At 38.5% G+C, this 20,988-nt stretch overlaps 2 protein-coding genes across 2 annotated transcripts; one reads left to right on the forward strand and one right to left on the reverse strand.

Moving 5' to 3' along the window:
- Positions 1-1,746: 1,746 nt before the first annotated feature.
- prpf38b (pre-mRNA processing factor 38B) lies at positions 1,747-9,761 on the forward strand. The gene is made up of 6 exons (XM_084119144.1): positions 1,747-2,181; positions 3,482-3,550; positions 3,688-3,839; positions 5,015-5,075; positions 6,747-6,985; positions 7,753-9,761. Exons 1-6 carry the CDS (start codon positions 1,972-1,974, stop codon positions 8,504-8,506), a joined length of 1,485 nt encoding a protein of 494 aa, XP_083975270.1. The 5' UTR covers positions 1,747-1,971; the 3' UTR covers positions 8,507-9,761.
- On the reverse strand, positions 9,562-20,502 carry fndc7rs1 (fibronectin type III domain containing 7, related sequence 1; the record flags this gene model as incomplete). The annotated part of the gene is made up of 20 exons (XM_084120311.1): positions 9,562-9,900; positions 10,313-10,357; positions 10,475-10,705; positions 10,822-11,112; positions 11,704-11,964; positions 12,053-12,313; positions 12,787-13,050; positions 13,132-13,392; positions 13,508-13,771; positions 14,558-14,827; positions 15,028-15,285; positions 15,827-16,087; positions 16,284-16,544; positions 16,644-16,904; positions 17,619-17,879; positions 18,023-18,280; positions 18,793-19,056; positions 19,143-19,403; positions 19,954-20,197; positions 20,485-20,502. The coding sequence occupies 19 exons, from the start codon at positions 20,500-20,502 to the stop codon at positions 10,335-10,337; spliced, it is 4,473 nt and encodes a 1,490-aa protein (XP_083976437.1). The 3' UTR covers positions 9,562-9,900; positions 10,313-10,334.
- Positions 20,503-20,988: the final 486 nt, after the last annotated feature.

Below are 20,988 nucleotides of genomic sequence, written 5' to 3' on the forward strand. Positions count from 1 at the left end.
GATTGGTACTCTTTTACCAAAAAATCGATGGTTATAGGTCTCAAGTCGCTTAGAACCACTGGTGTAATCGAAAAGGTGTGTTGCACAGTATTTCAGACCTATTTATATGTACTTTTTTTGTAAAAAACAAAATCCATTGACATGGACTGATGCACTTTGGACTGTCCGGTGTTTCCTTTAAAGGATGCTGCTAATTTGAAGATGAAAAAAAAAAGTATACTATATTATTAGTATATTTAATATACTACTGATTTCAAGTAGACATGGAACTTGAAATCATATTTCTGATAAAAGTCTTTTTGTGAAACCACCCATAAAGGTAGTCTAAATGTTTAAAATGTGTTCGTTTAAAAGAAAACTTTATAACTAAACAGAGGACAGCTGGTCTGTGCTGTAGGTGGTCAAATAAACCCACAAACTAGTGAGTTCCTAACTGGACTACTTGACTTGACAAGTCATTAGAAATGAGAAGCCTCTGTTAAAATGGCATAATCCAAATTAGTTTTACAGGCATTCTCTTTTCAGTTAAGGAGAGATGCAGAAGACCTGATTCAGGATCCTTTTTGTTTGTTTACTTTTTTATTTTATTTTTTAAAGGGTTTGAAAATGTGGGAGATTTTATAGTTTATTATTGCAAGAATTTGTTTGAAAAAACATGCCAAGTTTAAAGGTTAACAAAAAGAACTGTTTATCAGATTTCATATTGTAGATTACAGAGCTGTACATGTTTAGTTTGTTGTATATAAAGAAAACGTGGATTTAATTTATGTTCTGGTTTTTCAATGGTAACAAAAAAGCTAAAGTAGAGGGGAAAAAGAAAGAAATATCTGATGTTTCAAATAATAAATGTCAAGTATATACCTGAAGGTTTCTTAAATACTGTTTAATATTTTTTGAATACTGCCTATAGAAATCTAAAAAAGTACAGCCATTAATGTCTTTCCCTTTATTTACCTGATTTGTTTTATTTTATTATAATTTTTTTTGCATAAAAGTAAATTATATAATTAAATGGCAGCAGGAAATGTCAGTCAAAATTCAGCATGTAATATGTTGCAATTTAAGAATGTATTAGAGAATAACATAAATGTTGTTTTAAAAAATAAAACTGTTATAATAACGTATTTGGGTTCTGTAGTTTTGATTTGTCATTATATTGCTGATTTGCCTGGCAGTTGTCTTTTGCCCAGTCATCTGATGTGGCTCTTGCTGAGTGATTTCTTTTTAATACATTTTTTAATGAATTCACACTTATATTTTTTAATAAATCAACTTAAAATACACTCCACATAATAAAGATATCTTATAAACATGCTGTAGAAGTACTTTACTGTACACAAGTCTTAACCTTAATGGGCAAGAAAATTAAATTTAGACCATTACTGCCACACAACACCAATAGTATATGGAAAAATAGAAGTGCCTTAAACAATATTTATTTATCTATCAGATGGACTCTGCAAGACATCAGGAATAGGCATGGGTACAAGCCATGTCGAACCACGCTGGAGGACCGTGTTGCCAAGTCTTTTGTAAAACATCTTCCTGGGAAATGCAATAAACTTTTTCCCCACCCTGTGGGCGAAACTTCTTGTTTTCACATTGTACTACATAAATATTTCATCCATGGGTTTAAACACATGGAACGATAGATGATTTTTACTCGCAGTTGTCAAATGTCTAACTTTTGGTGAGGAGTATTTCACTGTGACACACATGGCAACCCACATCCTTGCTTCCATTTCCGCGCGCCATCTTGTCCCCACAACTCAGCGGAACAGAACGCTTCGCGTGCGTCTTCCAGCACTACAGAGAAAAACAGTCAAAAACTATCTAAAATTAATTCGAATGAATTAAGATACATCGTTCCGACACTCGCGTGCCTCGTTGGACGCGTTGTAGATATATTCGTTTGGGGTAACGGTCGTTTTATTTCGTTTTGTATTTTAATGGCGTTGTGAAAGCCCTGCCATGGCGGTTAGTCAGCAGCAACAACAGCAGCAGGCCGTGAGCAAACCGGCCGGCGGGAAACACGGCAACGTTTTGCCGTTATGGGGCAACGAGAAGACTATGAACCTCAACCCGATGATTCTGACAAACGTCCTGTCGTCTCCCTACTTCAAAGTGCAGCTGTACGAGCTCAAGACGTACCACGAGGTGGTTGACGAGATTTACTTCAAGGTGGTGAATCAAACCTGGGCCGATGCGCGTGAAGCCCGCGGTTTACTTTTCTATTTTCTTTTTATTTCATGTTATTGATGCTTAGAGTATATGGCTTATTTGTTGTTATTTTTCTTTTAGACTTATATCGTTTTTTTTAATAAACGTCTTTTGCTTTGTTTATTATTATGTGAGCTAGACCGTGTTAGGCCATGAAGGCTAACGTTAACTATGCTAACTAACGTTAGTTCAAATGTAGCTACATACATAGCTAAGTTACTCAAAAATGAATCTTTTGTCATCGACTCAACCACATGTTGTTCAAAACTCGTATCACTGACTTGCTATTTATTATAGACTTTCAATATATTATTGACCGCTTCAGTCACCATTTACTTTAACGTTAACTGTTTGGAAAAGCGTTAAACGAAAGTGAATAATGACTGATAACGTATTTATCGTTCCAGAAATTACCATAGCGACAGCAGTTTATACAGTTAATAACAATAACTATAAAGATAGATAACTTTATTTTGGTCGACTTCATCCGACGATAACGTTTTGTTTCATAAGCGCGCTCTGCATTAATTTCGTCTGCCGCTTTAAATTCTCGAGCTTTTTAAAGAGATAGTTCACCCAAAAATGAAAATTCAGTCATCATTTACTCACTCAAGTTGTTCCAAACCTGTATGCATTTCTTTATTCTGCTGAACACAAAAGAAGATACTTTGAAGAATGTCTGTAACCAAACAGTATTTTATTCCCAATGTAATGAAAGTCAGTGGGGTCCATCAACTGTTTGGTTACCCGTATTATACAAATTATATAATTTTGTATTCAGCAGATAAGAAAGAAATTCATACTTCTATTCAAATTCATGAGTAAATGATGAGAGAATTTTTGGGTGAAATGTCCCTTAAACTGATTGGCTGTCAATGTTTCATCAGCTGCAAAGAAAATTATTATTAAAGTGATTTTAATATAATTTCTCTGTCGTCCTTGGTACTATGAACAGCCATTTATTTTTACTACTAAAACTATAACTTTGCTTTAGCCAGTACTGTTGCAACAATAAATAAAATATTCTAAGGTATTTTCTATTATAATGATTTTCCACGATTGTGATTTTAAAGAATTATCTGTAAGTAAGTGTTTGTAAGGTTAATATTAGTTTCACTAGTACACTGTGTAACAAGTGTGGTTGGATTGATGTGATTATTTAGAACAGTGATGATTTGAGTTGTATAATATAGTTTTATCCAATTTATTGTTAGGTTTGAAGACATTTAAATGATTAATCTAATTTAAATGTCTTTATCAGGTCAACCATGTGGAGCCATGGGAAAAAGGCAGCAGGAAGACAGCGGGACAGACGGGAATGTGCGGAGGGGTAAGTAGAAGTACGTGCCTTGAGACCTCCACAACTTCATCCTCCCATCCTCATCGTCACTTTGATTAAATAAAGGGAGAGATTCGCTTGATCTAAACATGAGTCTAGCTTTAAATCTCATGATGTTTGTCCTGCAGGTTCGAGGAGTTGGGACGGGTGGGATCGTGTCCACTGCATTTTGCTTGCTGTATAAGCTGTTCACACTGAAACTGACCCGCAAGCAAGTGATGGGTCTCATCACCCATACAGATTCGCCCTATATCAGGGCACTGGGTTTTATGTACATCAGGTATGACTCGGATCCACCTCAGATGTTTAACATTAACTGAGTTTCTTTGTTTCAGGAATTTATTTTCAATTGTCTTCGTTTCTTAATATTTAGCTTTTTAACACTGCCATGGAGGGTAAACTCATTGCCTTTGCTAAGGAATATGTAGAGCAGAAGAGTCCAGAATTCTCTGAGTCAAAATCTGTTAAGTGGTAATTAAATGTAACACACCATGAAAAACTATATCATCTTTTATTGGTAAATTAAACTAAGTTTAAGTAAAATTTAACTAAAATTAAGTTAGATTTTATCTAACTTTGATCAAAGCTTTAATCTTTTAAACAACTGAGTGAAGAACAAATTTATACTTGAGTGCGTTATGTATTAGGCACGTTATCGTCTCTGACAGACAGCATGTTGAAGACCCCCTCTTATCGGAAAGAGACTCAAAACATCAGGTAGTGTGGGTTTTCCAGGAAATGCGTGTACACGCTGGCCCTCTGCTTCTCGTAAATACTAACGTGTATTGTGCACGTTATTTTTTTGACAGACATCGATGTCGTGATATTCAAATGATGTGGATTTGAAAACAGAAGGAATCGTAAGGTAATAATTATTCATTTCTTAGCCGGCAAATATTCGGTTAAGTGAATGCTGCCCATAAGTGTGTTATGTCCAGGTTTTTAGTTCTGATATTCCAACCGACAGCCAGCCTAAGTTTTTGACGGACGTGATACCGTGCATAAGGGGTGAAATTTGTTTGATTTTTGGTACTTTTCAAACGTGCTGGAGACGTTCTGAATGCTTTTTGAGTAGTTTATTATTCTTATTTTACAAAATTAAGTTAATGTCATGGATTAATCAATGTTACACAGACTGACATGTTTGGCTTGTCAAATTTTACGTTCAGCTATCGCAAGTTCATTTTTGTACCAGGAAAGGAGTGGTTTAATGCAAAATCTGTTTTTATGGTCTCTTATATCAAAAACCTTTTATTTAAAATGAAGATCCTGTTGTAAATAAGTCAAAATCACTTTTTAAAACTCTTTTTCCATTATTACCCCTTAGCAGATTTTGACTCCTATATGAGATGATAATTTAGGTCTTGGTACATAGTTTGGATGGTGCATATTTCTTGGTTTGACCACAGCACGTCCCAATGAATATACACTTATCATGTCATATGTGTATTTCAGGTATACTCAACCTCCTCCTGACTTGGTTGACTGGTATGATGAGTTCCTTGACGACGAGGAGGTATGTCACCACGGGTAATGCCTTAATCTCTCTCTTATTTCTAATGTACATAGTTGTAATCAGAAAGCTTTAGGCCATATGCTGATTGTGATGCACATTGCTGTCCTTCAACCTTTGACCTCATTTGGCTTAATGTTCCCTATAAGATATTTAGTTAAATCACAAGCAAATTCTTTGCAAATGGTCCTTTGAGCTAGATGTGAAGGTGGTTCCTCTGTAGTTAAATATGAATTCAGTGATTGCTTGCCATATTCTCTTAGCCCAGATAATGGCAGTCTGTATATGACACTATGCCTCAGTGGTTCATAGAGATTTCTATTTGATTGTAAATATCAGATATCCATTACTGGGTGCTGGCTCATCTCTCATGCACCTGCACACCCACTAATTATGCATTTAGTTATATATTATCCATTTAAAATATTCTAGTAAGGGAGATCTTATTCGCATTGAGCAAACATTGCTGCCAGGCATGATGGTGGTTTGTGTCTCTGGCTGACTGCCCTGTTCTCTCTCCCAGATGGCCCTTGTGATGCGGGTGGATTGGATATAGGGTGTGCTCCACACTCTTGGCTGGCGTTCGTGAGTGCAGTTAGAAAAGCTCACCTACCCACTCCACCCCTTCACACTCACCGGTGCATCATATATGTCAGCTGACCTGCAACCTCCTCAGCATCGCACCTATTTTGAGTCAGTGCATAGTAAGAGACATTGTGGAAGTTAATTATTTTAAGCTCATGCAGTGGTTTGAAATATTAAACATTGATATAATAAACTATTTTCAAAAAAAAAAAAAAATACAGACAGGCATCAAGTTCCATTTAAAATCATATGTGACCCTGGATCACAAAACCAGTCACAAGTAGCACGGGTATATTTGTGGCAATGGCCAAAAATAAATTGTATGGGTCAAAATTATCGATTTTTTTTTTTTTTTTTTTTCTTCTTTTATGCCAAAAATCATTAGGATTTTAAGTAAAGATCATGTTCCATTAAGATATATAGTAAATTTCCTACTGTAAATATATAAAACATTTATTTTTGTGAGTGAATGCAGCACAATCGCGAACATAGACAACTTTAAATGTTTTTTTGCACCCTCAGATTCCAGATTTTTTAATAGTTGTATCTCGACCAAATATTGTCATATCCTAACAAACCATACATCAATGGAAAGCTTAGTATAAATGAGTGATGTATAAATCTCAATTTAAAAAAATGGACCCACGTGACTGGTTTTGTGGTCCAGAGTCACATATGTATTTAAATGTTGACATGAGACCAGCAGGCTAGAAAATGCCTTTTTAGTCTACATAAGGAGGATTGGCCATTACATGACCAGATTTATATACTTGTGAATAAGTTATTCATACAATGGCATTACTTTTATGTCCATGCTGTTTATTTGCTATCATAAAGTCCAAAATGACAGTGAAACAAACAAAAACAACAAAATTACTTTAAATACTGAATATTAAGTCAGGTGAGAGCAGAGGTGAAGACTCAGTATTTGGTCATCACAAATAAAGCATTTTATACAGGACAGTTTACAGTGTAATGGCTTTAGGGGTCTAATCATTAGCCTTGTGTTACCAGAGGCCTTGCGATAAGTGCATGTCTAAGTTTGTGGTGTTAATGGTTTTCCTTCCTCTTCCTTTTCTCTGTGATCAGGAGTTGGACGTGAAAGCTGGAGGGGGGTGTGTAATGACGGTCGGAGAGATGCTCCGCTCCTTCCTGACCAAGCTGGAATGGTTCTCAACATTGTTCCCGCGAATACCTGTTCCTGTGCAGAAGGCAATTGACCAGCACATGAAGAGCCGACCACGTAAACCCCTTCAAAAAGATGAGCAGGAGGAGGAGGAGGTGGCGGCAACCGATTCAGCAAGGCATGGAGATAGGCGCCGTTCCAGGTACAGTCTTTGTGTGTGGGTGGGCTGAGATTATTTGGCTAACCAGATCAGCCATGATCAGTGTTTGTCGTGTTGTGTTTGAATGATCACCAACCATTTTTAATGGTTTAAAGTTTCAAGACAAGCCTTGGGATAGGATAAATGTGTTTGTAAATGAAGCAATTTGTCCCAATAATACCAGTAATTTTGGCACAGATGCATGAAGCTACTTTTTTACCAGTGATGCTTTTTATTTATCTTTTGTTTTGTTCATTTTCCTCCCATTTTCTCTTTCATACTATATATAATAGACATTCTTGGATTCAAGTCTAAATAATTTTGTGGTGTTGATTAACCGTGGTAAATGTCTGGCAGCTGCATTGTAACAATTGACGTCGGTTCATAAGTTTTGTTGTGTAGCTACTCTGACTGTCATGTGTTTTGCAGTTTTTCCTCATTTTAAAAAAAAAATTATTTGGTCATGAATTTGCTCCCAGTAGAATGTAGAAATATTGTAGATTATGACGAGTCTTCAATCTCATTTGAGTTTACACAATTTAAACGGTAGCCCAAAGTTTTGTTCTCCTTTTTATTGTAGTTCCTTTTGAAATGCATAAATTAATTTCTACTATGAGTTACTTAGCTACAGCAGATACTGTCTTTCATATCTTGTAATGTTATAATGTAAGAAATATTATTGCTATTACAAAATTACCCCATTCTCCTATTTGACAAGGTGTCTTGTGTATGTGCTCTGTTCAATGATTTGTGTTCTTGTGTGTGTTAAGGACACCTAGGAAAAGTCAGAGTCCCAAGAGGTCCCAAAATCGTTCCCGGAGTCGCAGCCATCACAAAGAAAAACATGGTGCCAGCTTCGACCGTGAACTGGAAAGAGAACGAGATCGTCAACGCAAAGAAAGGGAGGGAAAGGACCGGGATAGAGACAGGGACCGAGAGAGAGACAGGGAGAGAGACCGAGATAGACGACGTTCCAGAACACCAGACCGAACCACAGAACGTCGACACAGCCGTAGCAAGGAACGACGTCGGAGTCTCAGTGCGAGCCGGGAGAAACGGAATGAGAGGAAAGACAGAGATAAAGAGAGGGAGGCAGAGAGTGAGAGAGAGCGTAGTCGCAGGAAAGACAGAGAGCATCATAAAGATCGGGAGAGGTCAAAAGACAAGAGAAGTAAGGGAGAGGGAGAAGAGCGGAGGCACAAGGAAGATAAGGAGGATAGAAAGCACAGGGAAGAAAAGAAGAGCAAGCGCTCAAGGAGCAGAAGCAGAGACAGGAAACACAAAACCGAGCGATCTAGCAAGAAACGCTCTCGCTCAGGCAGCAAGAGCAGGCAGGAAGCGGGGGAGGAGAAGAACAGGAAGCGGGATCACAGCCATAGTAAGGAACGGTCACACAAGCGCAGTCGCAGCAAAGAGCGCTCACACCGTCGAGAATCCAGCAATGGACGAGAAAATGTCAAACAAGATCGCCACAGTCCCGAACCAGGTGAAAGAACAAACAGTGTTCGAGCGGAGTCTCCCTGATCAAAGTCTGTCTCCATCTCCTCTCTCAGATTCCCTCTGCACCTTTATTCCGGTCCCTCTCTTATTACTTCATGTCTTTATCTATAATCCTCTTGTGCACCACTTGTGTTGAAATAAACAAATGGAAAAGCCTGGATTTTTTTTTTTTTATCCGCCAATTGTGTAGATATTAAAAATGTCATTTTCTCTCAGTTGCTCGTTACTGATGTCTGGACTGAAAATGGCATTTTAAAATCCTTTTTTTAGTCCATTTTCTCCCCCAATTTGTTTTCAGGATTCTCACAAATGGCTTTGTACATAGAGCTCAGAGAATGTTTTAAATTTCAACAGAGTTGACCACAGAGTTAAGTTTGTGCACAGGCTGCTGAAAGCTGTGCTGACATTGCTGTTTGATTCATTGCTCTGTTGCATCTCGTTTTCTAATAAAAATTCTTGTATGAAACAGAATTGCTCAGTTGTGTTTATTTTTAATGTAATTAAGCAAAAGAGTCTAACGGTTGGGGTTCTGTAATAAAAAAAAATCTTATTTTGATAGTTTACGCTAACATGTAAACCTTTCAAGACAAACCTTCCGTGATCTTTCAGGTTGTTAAATTAAGACGTGTTTTGCTGTGTGATTTCAGCTTTATTTTTAAAAAGGTAATTGTCGATTTATGTGTGCTGTACTGTACTAGTCTATCCATAATCCTAGAGTGAGATCTGGAAAGTTGCTATTACTATAGAAGAGAGGAAATCAGTAAGACTAGTGGCTACCTATTCCCATGAAGCATTGTGAATGATGTAATCTAGTCAGTCCTACTCTTGAAATAACTTGAACGTATTAAGTTTTTTATTGAACCATTATTTCTGAATCAGTTATGTCTGTTACATTGGTTAATGTGATGAGTTAATTCAGAGATGTTTAATACAGTACAGCTGCTTTTGCCCTCAGAATAGGTCACTGTTGTTGTCAGCTCATTATATGAGAACATTAATTTTATTGGAACAGCAGGTGTTTTGTGTATGGTTATTTATTTTACATGTGCTTTACATGTCATAATTTATAAGACTGAATACATGGAGAATGCTCTTTGTGTTTAATAACTTGACTCATATACAAAAACAGGAATGTGTATATATATAGGCTTTTTAAAATATTTGGCATTGCATAAAAGTAAATCCTTCAGCCAGAGAAGAAAAAAAAAAACATTTTGAAAAACATTTTAACAGAAGCCATGTTAATCTTTTACCCAGTCAATCTATTCCACCCATAAATATTGTGAAAAAAAAAAAAAAACATTAACCTTGAACTGGAATATATGTAACATGCAAAAGTATCAAAGAGTTTTGAGAATTCTCAAAGGCAAGAGTTTGAGTGCGACGAGATGCATTCATTCACTCAGAGTTGGGCAGGGCTGGTGTGGAGAGAAGGTGGTTAATACTAGCAGGCTTTTCAATTTGTTTAAAACTTCTTAAAAACATTTTAAAGTGCTAAGCAAAGCTGTTGTGGATGAATCTTTAAACGTAAACAGTTGTCAGTGGAATCACTCAACTGCATGTAAAAGGAGGCTGTGAGGAATAGACGTACAGTTTTTTTGTTTTTTTTAAGGAAGTACAGTGTCCACTGGAAGAGATTTTCCATGTTTTATCAACTTAATGATCAACAAAGTAGCAAACCAGACTGTATTTCCTCCCTCATGGTCTCATTTTCTTTAGTTAAGTTGAATATGTACTTATTCAATTTGAGAATATATTCTCCATTTTGAGAAATGATAAAATTTCCATAAATTGTTCTTAATTTTCTGTTGTTATTGAGCATCAACTCACCTTTCTGACTTCGAGCCAGGTCTCACCTCCTGCGAACGGCTGTCACTGCCAATTGATGAACATGGTCAAAGGTTACAGGACTTCACCAAAACAAGATACATTTTGACAAACCCATGTTTCTACTGATCTGATGTTTCATTATTTGTTACGTGTACTACTTACCTAAAACAGGCACTGAGTCTTCACTTTGTCCAGCAGCATTGTGGGCAGTTATGACAATGTTACCGCTACTGAAATTGGTGATGGAGCAGAGGAGCTGTGAGGTCATGCAGAGTTTCATCCTACCAGAGGAAGTGACCCCATACGCGGTGTAGTTCGTAGCAAATAAAGACTCCTGCCATGCCACTACTGCCGATGATGCAGAGAATGTCACATTTAGAGGGGCACAAGGTACTGGGGGAAAGAAATAAATGAACAGATGAGTAATGTATGTATTTGCACTTTAAGGATCTTCATTTCCCATTTAAGAGTGTAGGAAGGTAGTGCTATGATGATTAAACATTGTGCACCTGTGGTTCCAGTGACCGCAACAGACTCGACGCTTGAGGCGGCAGAGTTCTTCGCCCTGATGGTTGCGCTGTAGGAGGAGCCACAAGGGAGGGGCATCTCAAAGAACGTGCGACTTGTCCAATAGGAGGCGAGGTCAAAGAGTGCCTGGTTATTGCCCTGAATGCTGCCCTTGAGTCCAAAGAGGTATTCAGAATTAGGGCAGCTCACAGTAGACCAGGACGCCCTCAAGATCTGAGTGTCATTCACTACTGTACGAGGGACAATCCTCAACCCAGCTGGAGGACAGGGAGCTGAGGGAAAGAGATGGACAACAAGACTTGAAAACTGTTTTTCCAATGGGGATCACAAAGAAACAGAACCAAAATGTTAGTATCTGCCTTTACAATGGATTTGCCTGTACTATACTCAAATTTTGTGTAAGTTGCAGCTGTTAGGCTTTCACATTTGGTCTGAACCTAGAGGTCCTTTTCATGTTATATCCGATTTGTAAACACATCTTCAACATAAGTTGCTGATAACCATTTAAGATAACGACTAGGTGACTAAATTTAGTTTTGCTGCTGCTCTTATAGATCTTTGAATATATCTTGTAATCCGTCATCAGAAGAAATTCACATAGCAAATTTGGCCAAATTGCTTTCATACTAATTAACAACTGTACTACAGTGGACTTAAACTGTACTCCAGACCTCCCTTTTCAAGCAAATTTGGGTGTGGTCCTTTTGGTGGACACGCAAGTACAGAAAGCATTCCAACCAAAAGAACCAAACGTTGATGTCAAACAGATTCAAGTCTACTCTAAAAGCACTAGTATGAAACACCCTTAGGGGACATCTCAAATACATGCAGATCAGTTCAAAGAAAGCAGATAATTGTTGTACCTGCTCCACCAATGTGAGGTTTACTCAAGGAACTGTTGCAGGTGCCATCTGTTGCATGCACTGTAAAGTTATACACAGTGCCGCACACTAAGCCCATCAAAGTACAGGAGGTCTCCGTGTTCTGGCAGTAGACCTCTGTGCCGTTTTCTGACTGGGCAATTCCCACATAGGCCACTGCCCCTGTACTCCCCACCCATGACAAGGAGGCACTACTGTTCCCGCATTGTATGTTTGCAGTTACATTGGTTGGCTCACATGGCACTGCAGAATAAAGACATCGCAATGAAAGTTTGTACAATGTAAAAATCTTGGTCACATCATTTAAAGAAAAAGAGTTTGTCACTCTTACCTGTTTTGAATGTGACATTAGTACTTGGCAGACTGGTGCAGTTCTCATTACTGGCTAAAACAGACACATTGTAGGTGTTGCTGCAGTGCAGGTCAGTTAGTGTGCAGTTATTGTACGAGGTATTGCATGTCTTTAAGTCTCCATCTCTGCTGACTGCTGTAAGCAGGTATGACTGTGCCACGTAAGATGGCTCCCATGACACAAACACAGCCTTTGACTGACAGTCTGTATAGGCCTGTACTTGTGAGGGCTGACAGGGCGCTGCAGAGGATCAAAGGAAGAAATGAGAACAACCTGAATATGGTGCAATGAAAGCACATGTAAAATTGATATATATATATATATATATATATATATATATATAGATAGATAGATAGATATAGATCAAGGGTGTCCATTCTTCTCTGGGAGGACCACCTTCCTGCAGAGTTTAGCTTCAACTTTAACCAGCCAATGAAGGTCAACTCTACGAAAAGGTTGTTCTCCTGGAGCAGGATTAGAAACCCCTGGTTTATAAAGTGCAGTTGCAATTATTTAACTAGAAAAGTCCCACAATGCAGATGTTATGGTGTATCAAGTGGTTGTTAGCACTTTATTATGTGACTTCTGTTCTGGGTGGTTGTTCACTGGTTAGGTCAAGAGCCCATCCCCAGATATTCTGGTCCCTAGATATGTCTCAGGTCTCTTCTCTAAGTTTAACCTCTATCTAGGTATGACAATATTGATGGTTGTACCGGTTCTGATCTTGTAGGGTGGGCTGCGAAGGCTGCTGCATTGGTTGGCCGAAGCAGCCACAATAATGGTGTACTCTTTGCCGCACTGCACATTGGTAAGGTTGCAGGAAGAGGTGGAGCTATTGCAGGAAATTAAGGCACGGTCTTGATCCTCTGCTGTGACAATGTAGAGGGAATTTCCTCTGCGTGCCCTCTGCCATTGTACCATGATAACAGAACTTTGGCATTCAGCCACCACCACGATGGATGACAAGGCACAAGGTGCTGGAGAGAGAGATAACAGACATTAAGTCTAAGAGACCCAGGGTCTCAAAAGAGAGGGCTGAAGCTCTCAGATGTACTTGCCTGTCTCCAGCTGAAAGCTGTTGCTGGGTGGGCTCAGGCAGGCAGCGTTTGAAGCAGTGACTTGGAAGGTGTAGCTCTTTCCACAACCCAGGTCAGGCACATTACAGGTGGAGTTTGCGCTGGAACACGTGGAATTTTGACCGTCATCCCCAACAGCCAGAACAGTGTAAGACTCTGCACCCTTATCCACTTCCCATGATACCCATGCGGAGTTAGTGACACAGTCCACGGTACCATTAACCCCCTGTGGGGTACATGGAGCTGTAGAGAGAAGAGGTTAGACATAAAGTGCATAAGGAAAGTATGGATATTGAAATGTATCTATCAATCCATCCATCCATTTGTAACTAAGAGCATTCTAGTGTTAGTGTCCAACCTGAGGCGAAGTTGAAGCCACTGCTTGCTTGACTCTGACAGCTGCCCCTCAGTGCCACCACACTGATGTTGAAGCTCTCTCCACAGGGCAGATGTGCGATGGAGCACTGCGTGTTTGTGCTGTTACAGGAGGAAATCACACCAGTGCTCTGGGACTCAATTTCCACAATGAACAGGCTGGCATCCACTGCTGGGCTCCAGCTCACCAGCACAGACCCTGAATCACACTGCACATTTGCAGATACGTTGTGAGGTGGACATGGAGCTGAGAAAAGAGAAAAGGAACCAATTTGTTATTGAACGGGTGGGGCAGTACCAAATAATTCAGCAGGAAACGATAAAAGGTAAACCAATAAATCAATGATGGTATACTCCTTGCCGCACTGCACATGCTATACAGCAATGTTTCAGCAAGTTAGCATGCCTACTCATTTCACATGCAAAGTCATAACACAATGTAGAAGTCTTGAAGGTACAGTAGCTTGTAAAAGTTTTTACATTGTGGCATTATTTTCATGACAATGATGTAAATTTTCTGTCAAAATTCTCATTCCTGTACTTACCGTACTTTCAACAGATTGTTTTTTAGTTACTCTAACTGTATTACAACATTAAATCAGTACAATATATATAAATTATGTAAAATATACTTTTTTATTTAATAATATTTAGTTTTTTGCATTACAGCAATGATAATTAGGAAAGAAAATGTGCTTAATTGCTCTGAAAATAATTGTTAAAAAAAATGATTAAAAAGGCTAAAAGTAGACTTCACTTAAACAAAATAAATTTTCTTATCCAGATCATTTTCCACCTCAAAATCAAAACATGTTCTTTAAACATTTGATGAGATTTACCTTTATGTTAGAGAGGGGTTGAAAAATGGTAAATCTAAATTACAACTTCTGCTGCTTCAGGGAAACACATAAATACTACAGAATGTTTAATGAAATCATACTTGTTAGGCCTTTGTATATATTTGGTTGCTAATTAAGTTGTTAAGTTGACATACAATTGTCTTTACTATAAAGTAAAATCCTCACACACGCACCTGTTTGCACTTGAGACATAGTACTCTTCACGCCCCCGCAGCCACTGGCCATTGAGTAGACAGAAACATTATAATTCTGACCACACTGCAGTTCTTGCAGATTACAGGAGGCAGTGGTGGTGTTACAAGAGTAGGAATGGCCATCATTAGACACGGCCACAGCCATGAAAGCCTCCGCCCCGTTGGCTTGTACCCACGACACAGACACAACACTACCATTGTGGATGTCGCAAAGCAAAGATGTCTGAACATTGCTAGGTGCACATGGAGCTAAATAGAGAGAGAACAGGGACCATTTTAAAGGACATTCATTATTAGTCTTGCAATGTTGATTATCATTCACCTGCATGGTCATTTTGTATCTTTATGTGCGTTTTGAACATATGACAACAGATTAGAATATCCCACATCAGAAACTGCATTAAATCTGAGCTCTGTCATCAGGTGCACAACAGAAGCAGTGGACTCACCTGACTGCAGAGTGAGGTATGTGTTGCTGTTGTCACATACTCCATCCATGGCAGTGACGGTAAGGTTATATCTCTGGCCACAGTGCATTCCGGATAATGTGCAACTGTGGTCAGAGCTCGTGCAGTTGATGCGATGTCCGTCAGAACCAGCAGCCTGGACCGTGTGATGCGTGAGGTTATCAGTGAGCTCCCAAGTTACAACAGCAGAGTTAGTGTCGCAGTTGAACAGGGCGCTAGCATTCTGTGGCTTACAGGACACTGAAGTGAAATGAAATATTGACAATTACCATAATTAACAAAATAATTCTTACACCAGTAACCGTGAAAATCTTTCAGTTATTTTGGGAAGCACTTTTTGGTAACACTTTATTTTACAGTGTCCTTGTTACAAATGTATGTTACATGTAATTACTGTAGTAGTAACTATAAAGTATGCATACTTACATGCAACTAACCCTAAACCTAATTCTGACCGTAACCCTATAGTAAGTTCAATTATTATTACTCAGCAGTTAAATGTAAAATTACACTGTAACATGGACACCTTAAATTAAAGGGTTACACTTTATTTTAAGGTATCATTGTTACAGTGTATTTATATATTTAAGTACTGAGTAATATTAATTAACTACATGTACTTACTATAGGGTTAGGGTAGGATTAGGTTTTGGTTGAGGGTTAGTTGCATAATTATGCATAATTTACTGTTATTACTATGGTAAGTACATGTAACATGTAACAAGGACACTGTAAAATAAAGTTACCAATTTTTTTTTATTGTTATTTTTTTCTTAGGTACCTGTACTCAGCACAACTGGTTGGCTCTGTGCAGTGGAGCAGCTCCTGTCACTCGCACTGACAGCCAAACTATAGTTCATCCCACAGAGCAGGTCTGAGAAGACACATGCTGTTCCAGTGCTGTTACACACTGAAGCATTGCCACCGCTACTCCAGGCAACTGCAGAGTAGGAAACGGCACCCACGCTTCGATCCCAGGATACAGACACATCTCCAGTCGTACAGTTTACTCTGCCCTGCACGTGACCAGGTACACATGGCACTGCAAAGAAAAAAGTTTGACAATTAAAACTTGACTTACATTGTTAGAATTTTCTTTCAAAATGTAACCAACAGTCATGTTGGTGTCGTAATATTTCAATACTGAATTTTGATTTTGCTTGCATGCTGAATTATACATCTTTTTTTTTTTATGGAAATAAAGGAGGTAACAGAGGATACAAAACCGGAGACTGTACCAGTGTTTATTTCTAAGATGGAACCTCCTGATGTGTTGCATTGCTGGTTTACTGCAATGACGCTGATATTGTACGAGGAGCTACAATGCAGCGTTTGCAGTTTGCATTGCTGTGCAGTCGTGTTACAGGCATTCACTGGACCTTCAGGTCCCGCTGCAACCACCAGGTAAGACGCCGCCCCGCGGCTGATGTTCCATCTTACAGTTATAACGTTAGACAAACAGTCCAGCTCAGACACCAAATTCTGAGGAACACATGGAGCTGGGAGAGAACAGAACAGGAAAACCATTTGAGATCTGAGATATGCGTCATTCTCAACAGACTCTATAGAAGTCAATCCATCAGTGTTTTCTGGATTACCTGTTGACAGGTTAGCAGGTGAACTCGGTGCACTTCTGCATGGCTGGTTAATGGCTTTGACAGTGATCTGGTACTGTTGACCACAGAGCAGCTCTGATAGGAAGCCACTGGTAATGTTGGTACTGAATTCCAGCGTGTTCCCATTTCCACTTACTGCTTCCACTACATATGTCTCAGCTCCAGCACTGGAAGCCCAGCTCAGAGTGCCCAGCCCCGTGCCACAGTCCAGGATGGGCGTCAAAGCTTGAGGAACACATGGGGCTAAAGAACCAGAAAACAGAACAGAACTTTCATGAAGTTTGTGCTTGCTTGCATAAACAAGAACAGAAAATGTCTGGGTATTATGAAAGATTTACTATAGCTTTTATTTCAATATTTGGTTTGTATTGAACTTTAGAAAATGTAATAATAATAATTTATAATCAGAAGTTATTATTTTTCTCTTGTGATGAAAATTATTTTCATTGCAAAAACAAAACCCCAAAATAATATTCTTGTTTTCAATTAAAAACATCTATACATTCTTAAACTAAGATAAATCCAGCAACCTAAATTTGGATACAAGTATTTAGAGACATTGTATGAATTTCATTGCTAAATATAAAGCCATAGAATCTGGCCATAATCTGCAAAAAAATGTGCTCCTTGTTCAGAACTAATTTAACTGTTCTTAATCATTTTTATGATTACTTTTTACCAACTGATCCACAGTCACTATTTCACAATATTACTATTTTTACTGTATTTTTAATCAAATTAATTATTCCAAACTTTTGACAATATATATATGGCTTTAAAATTTAAAACATTTCTTTTCTAAAATATTTTAAATACATGCAAGTGTCAAATGAAAATTTTTATCTAATGCACATGCATATATTTTCTTAATTACATTTAACTGACATGTAAATTGTAAACTACTCATTCATCCTACAGATGGAAACCCCTGGTATATTTATCATTACAGTGTCTTACCCATGTGTATGTAGGTGCTGTTGCTACGTGTACTCGTGCAGCGGCTGTCATTGGCAGTAACACTGACGTTATAGATTTCACCACAATGCAGGTCCTCCCAGGTGCAGCTGGTCCCATTGGTGACGCACAGGTGTGTGTGTCCATCATTACCTGTTGCTGTGGCAGTGTACATGTTTGCCCCATCGCTTGGGCCCCAGCTGACAGAACCCAGCTGGTTGTTACATTCCACATGTGTCACGAGATTATGGGGCGTGCAGGGCGCTGGATCACAACACATTACAAAGGTAAGTCAACCCATTTCATACAGTACTGCCTCAAATCAAATTGATAATCATAAATCTTTGTGTAATATTGTGGATTTTATTGAGTGCACAGCAGTTTTATGAATAATTTCAGGAACATACCGAGTCTGAAAACTGCAGGGGCGCTCAGTGGGCTGTCGCAGTAATCATTTTGCCCTTGAACAGTCACGTTGTAACTTTGTCCACAGAGCAGTGACACAGACAGGCTAGTAGAAGTGGTGTTAAAGGCTATGATATATCCCAGACTCCCTGTTGCCTTCACAATGTAGGATGACACCCCTTTGGCATTTGACCAGTCGAGCGCCACCGTCTCACTGTTGCATGACATGTGAGCAGTCACATTCTCTGGTCTGCAAGGGTCTGGAGAAGTGAAGGGGGATTGTTATATTGTACCAAGGTATAGAGTTATTCTATAATCATTTAAGTAAAAAAAATATGAACAGTAAAAAAATAAATAAACATTGTTATTGTTATTGTTATTGTTATTATTATTATTAATAGTAATACAAACAATAATATTAAAATATAACATAAAATATATATAAAAACAAATTATTGATACTAATAATTAAATCAAATATTAATAAAAATGTTTAAAAACATCATAAAATAAAAAATAAGTAGGGTTGGGAATGGAAAATCAATTCCAATTCTGGAATCGATACCTAAGGTAATAATAATCGGAATCATCGGAATTGTTAAAATTCAAACGATACCAAACCCTATAAAAAAATGTTAATGTTATTAAAACTAATGTTAATGTTATAAATTATATATATATATTTATATGAAAGGCTTCCACTTTTCTTTTCTTTTTTTGATTAAAGGCCCAAGGTGTTGTGAAGGGTTTTTTACACTGCATAATGCTATACCTGTAGTGAGGTATACAGGTGCGCTGGCACTGCTTTGGCAGAGGCCGCTGTAAGCGGTGACAGTAAACGCGTAGGTCTCTCCACAGCCCAGATTAGAAAAGGAACAAGTGGAGGAGGTGGAGTTACAAAGCTCCTGGCGTACTCCTCCTGCACCGAGGGCTCGGGCGGTGTAGAAATCCACTCCTTCTCTCGCCTCCCAAGACATCACGGCCGTGTTGTTGCCGCACACCTTATCGGCTGCCGCCCGCAGTGGCACACAGGGTCCTGCGAAGGGATCACAGAAAAGTTGGACCATAATTAGCCTAATTAACTTTTAACCCCTTCTACCGTGTAATGGATTGCAAACTCACTGGACCGGAACGTGGCGTTGGTGGCGGAGGTGATTTGGCACTGCTGGTTCGCAGAGGTGAAGGTGAGGTTATAGAGTTGTCCACACTGCAGGGACGAGATGTTACAGTTGTTCTGTTGGGATGAGCAGGAGAACCTTTGGCCTCCTGATCCCAAAGCCATCACAGTGTAATTCTCCGCCCCAGCCATGATGCTCCAGGACAGTAGAGCTGAATCTGTAGCACAGTCCACGATGGCAGACACACTGCTGGACAGACATGGTGCTGAAAAATATAGAAGAATATTTTACAATACTTATATCCTTTTTGCTAGCACATATTTTATTTAACACAGTTATGTACAATCTTAGGAAAAAGGTTCATTGGGGCTCTTTATTGAACCTTAGAGTTTGTGAAATGTCTTAAATGATTGCATTATCTACTGATAAAGTATGTTTACAAGCTGTTTAATTCATATAATTTAATAAAAAATTTATTAAAACAAAATTAAACTAAATCCATAAAATGATCCCATGATGGGAACCACTAAAATGTTCTATATATGAAGCGCCTGACAAAACCCTTTGAACTTCTAAAAACCTTTTATTCTAAGAGTGTATGATACCCTAACATTAAAGTGAAATGCTGAGAAACAGTTACTTCTGAAATCTGATTTGTTTCTAAATGAATTATCCAAAATAATAAGACAGTAATCTGGAACATGGTCATTTCTGATTTAATTTGGACTCTTTTTTTAAAAAAAATCAACCTTAAGTACTATATTATACTGTATATTTTTGGTACTAGGTTTTTTATTTGTTTTGTCCTTACAGACCTGATGTCATGTTGACTCCTATGCTGTCAGAGCTGTTGAACACCTCTCCGATGGCACGGACTCTGACATAGTACACTATTCCACAGGTGAGATCAGGTAAACTGCAATATGTGCGATCTGTCCGACAGGAAGTGGAATGACCATTTTGCCCATCCAGGAACGCAATGTATCCCACTGCAAACTGGCTAGGCTCCCAGGAAACAGTTGCATTGAGGGTGGCGCAGTTTATGCTAGCTTTGACGTTCTGAGGAGGACAGGGTTCTGAAATGACAAAGTAAATAAGACTGATTTAAGATGAACACTTTAAATTTCAATCTGCTCCTCACACAATACTATAATATGGCTTTAAAAGACTTAGAATGCAGTACACAAATAGTATGGATAACTTATATTTGTCCCTTTTTTAGCTCAGAAAAGAGCAGCTCCACAGAAGAAAGTCATTCAGGTTTGTTATTTGTAACATCATGAGTAATGACAGAATTTGAATGTTTGAGTGAATATTCCTATAAAATCAGTGGTCACATGACTGACCCGTCTTGATTGGATCATAGGTCGCAGTGACATTGCAGGCACTGTTGCGAGTCGTCACGCTGATATTGTAGATCTGACCACAGCTCATGTCTGTCAAGGTGCAGCTCGTGTTAGAGGTCGCACAGGTCACTGCCAGGCCCTCGGGGGTCACAGCCACAGCTGTGAAGTTGGCGGCACCTTTAGTGACGTCCCAGGAGAGCCGAGCGGTGGAAGGACTGTACTGCGCTGTCAGATGCTGAGGAGCACATGGACCTGTAATGGTATGATTACAGCTTAGTTTTATTCATTTGATATTTTAAAAAGCATAAAATAATTGATCATAAGCCTCATGTACACATTTTGTAGTACAATTAGTCACTTTACTATATATTTATATTTTAAATATTATATATATATATAGATATAGATATAGATACAGATATATATATATATACACATAGTCAAACCAAAATTTATTCAGACACTTTCAACATTTCTTACTTTATCTCACAGTTTATTCGCTAT

Source organism: Abramis brama, assembly GCF_963993115.1.
Source record: "Abramis brama genome assembly, chromosome: 7".
Taxonomy (NCBI): domain Eukaryota; kingdom Metazoa; phylum Chordata; class Actinopteri; order Cypriniformes; family Leuciscidae; genus Abramis; species Abramis brama.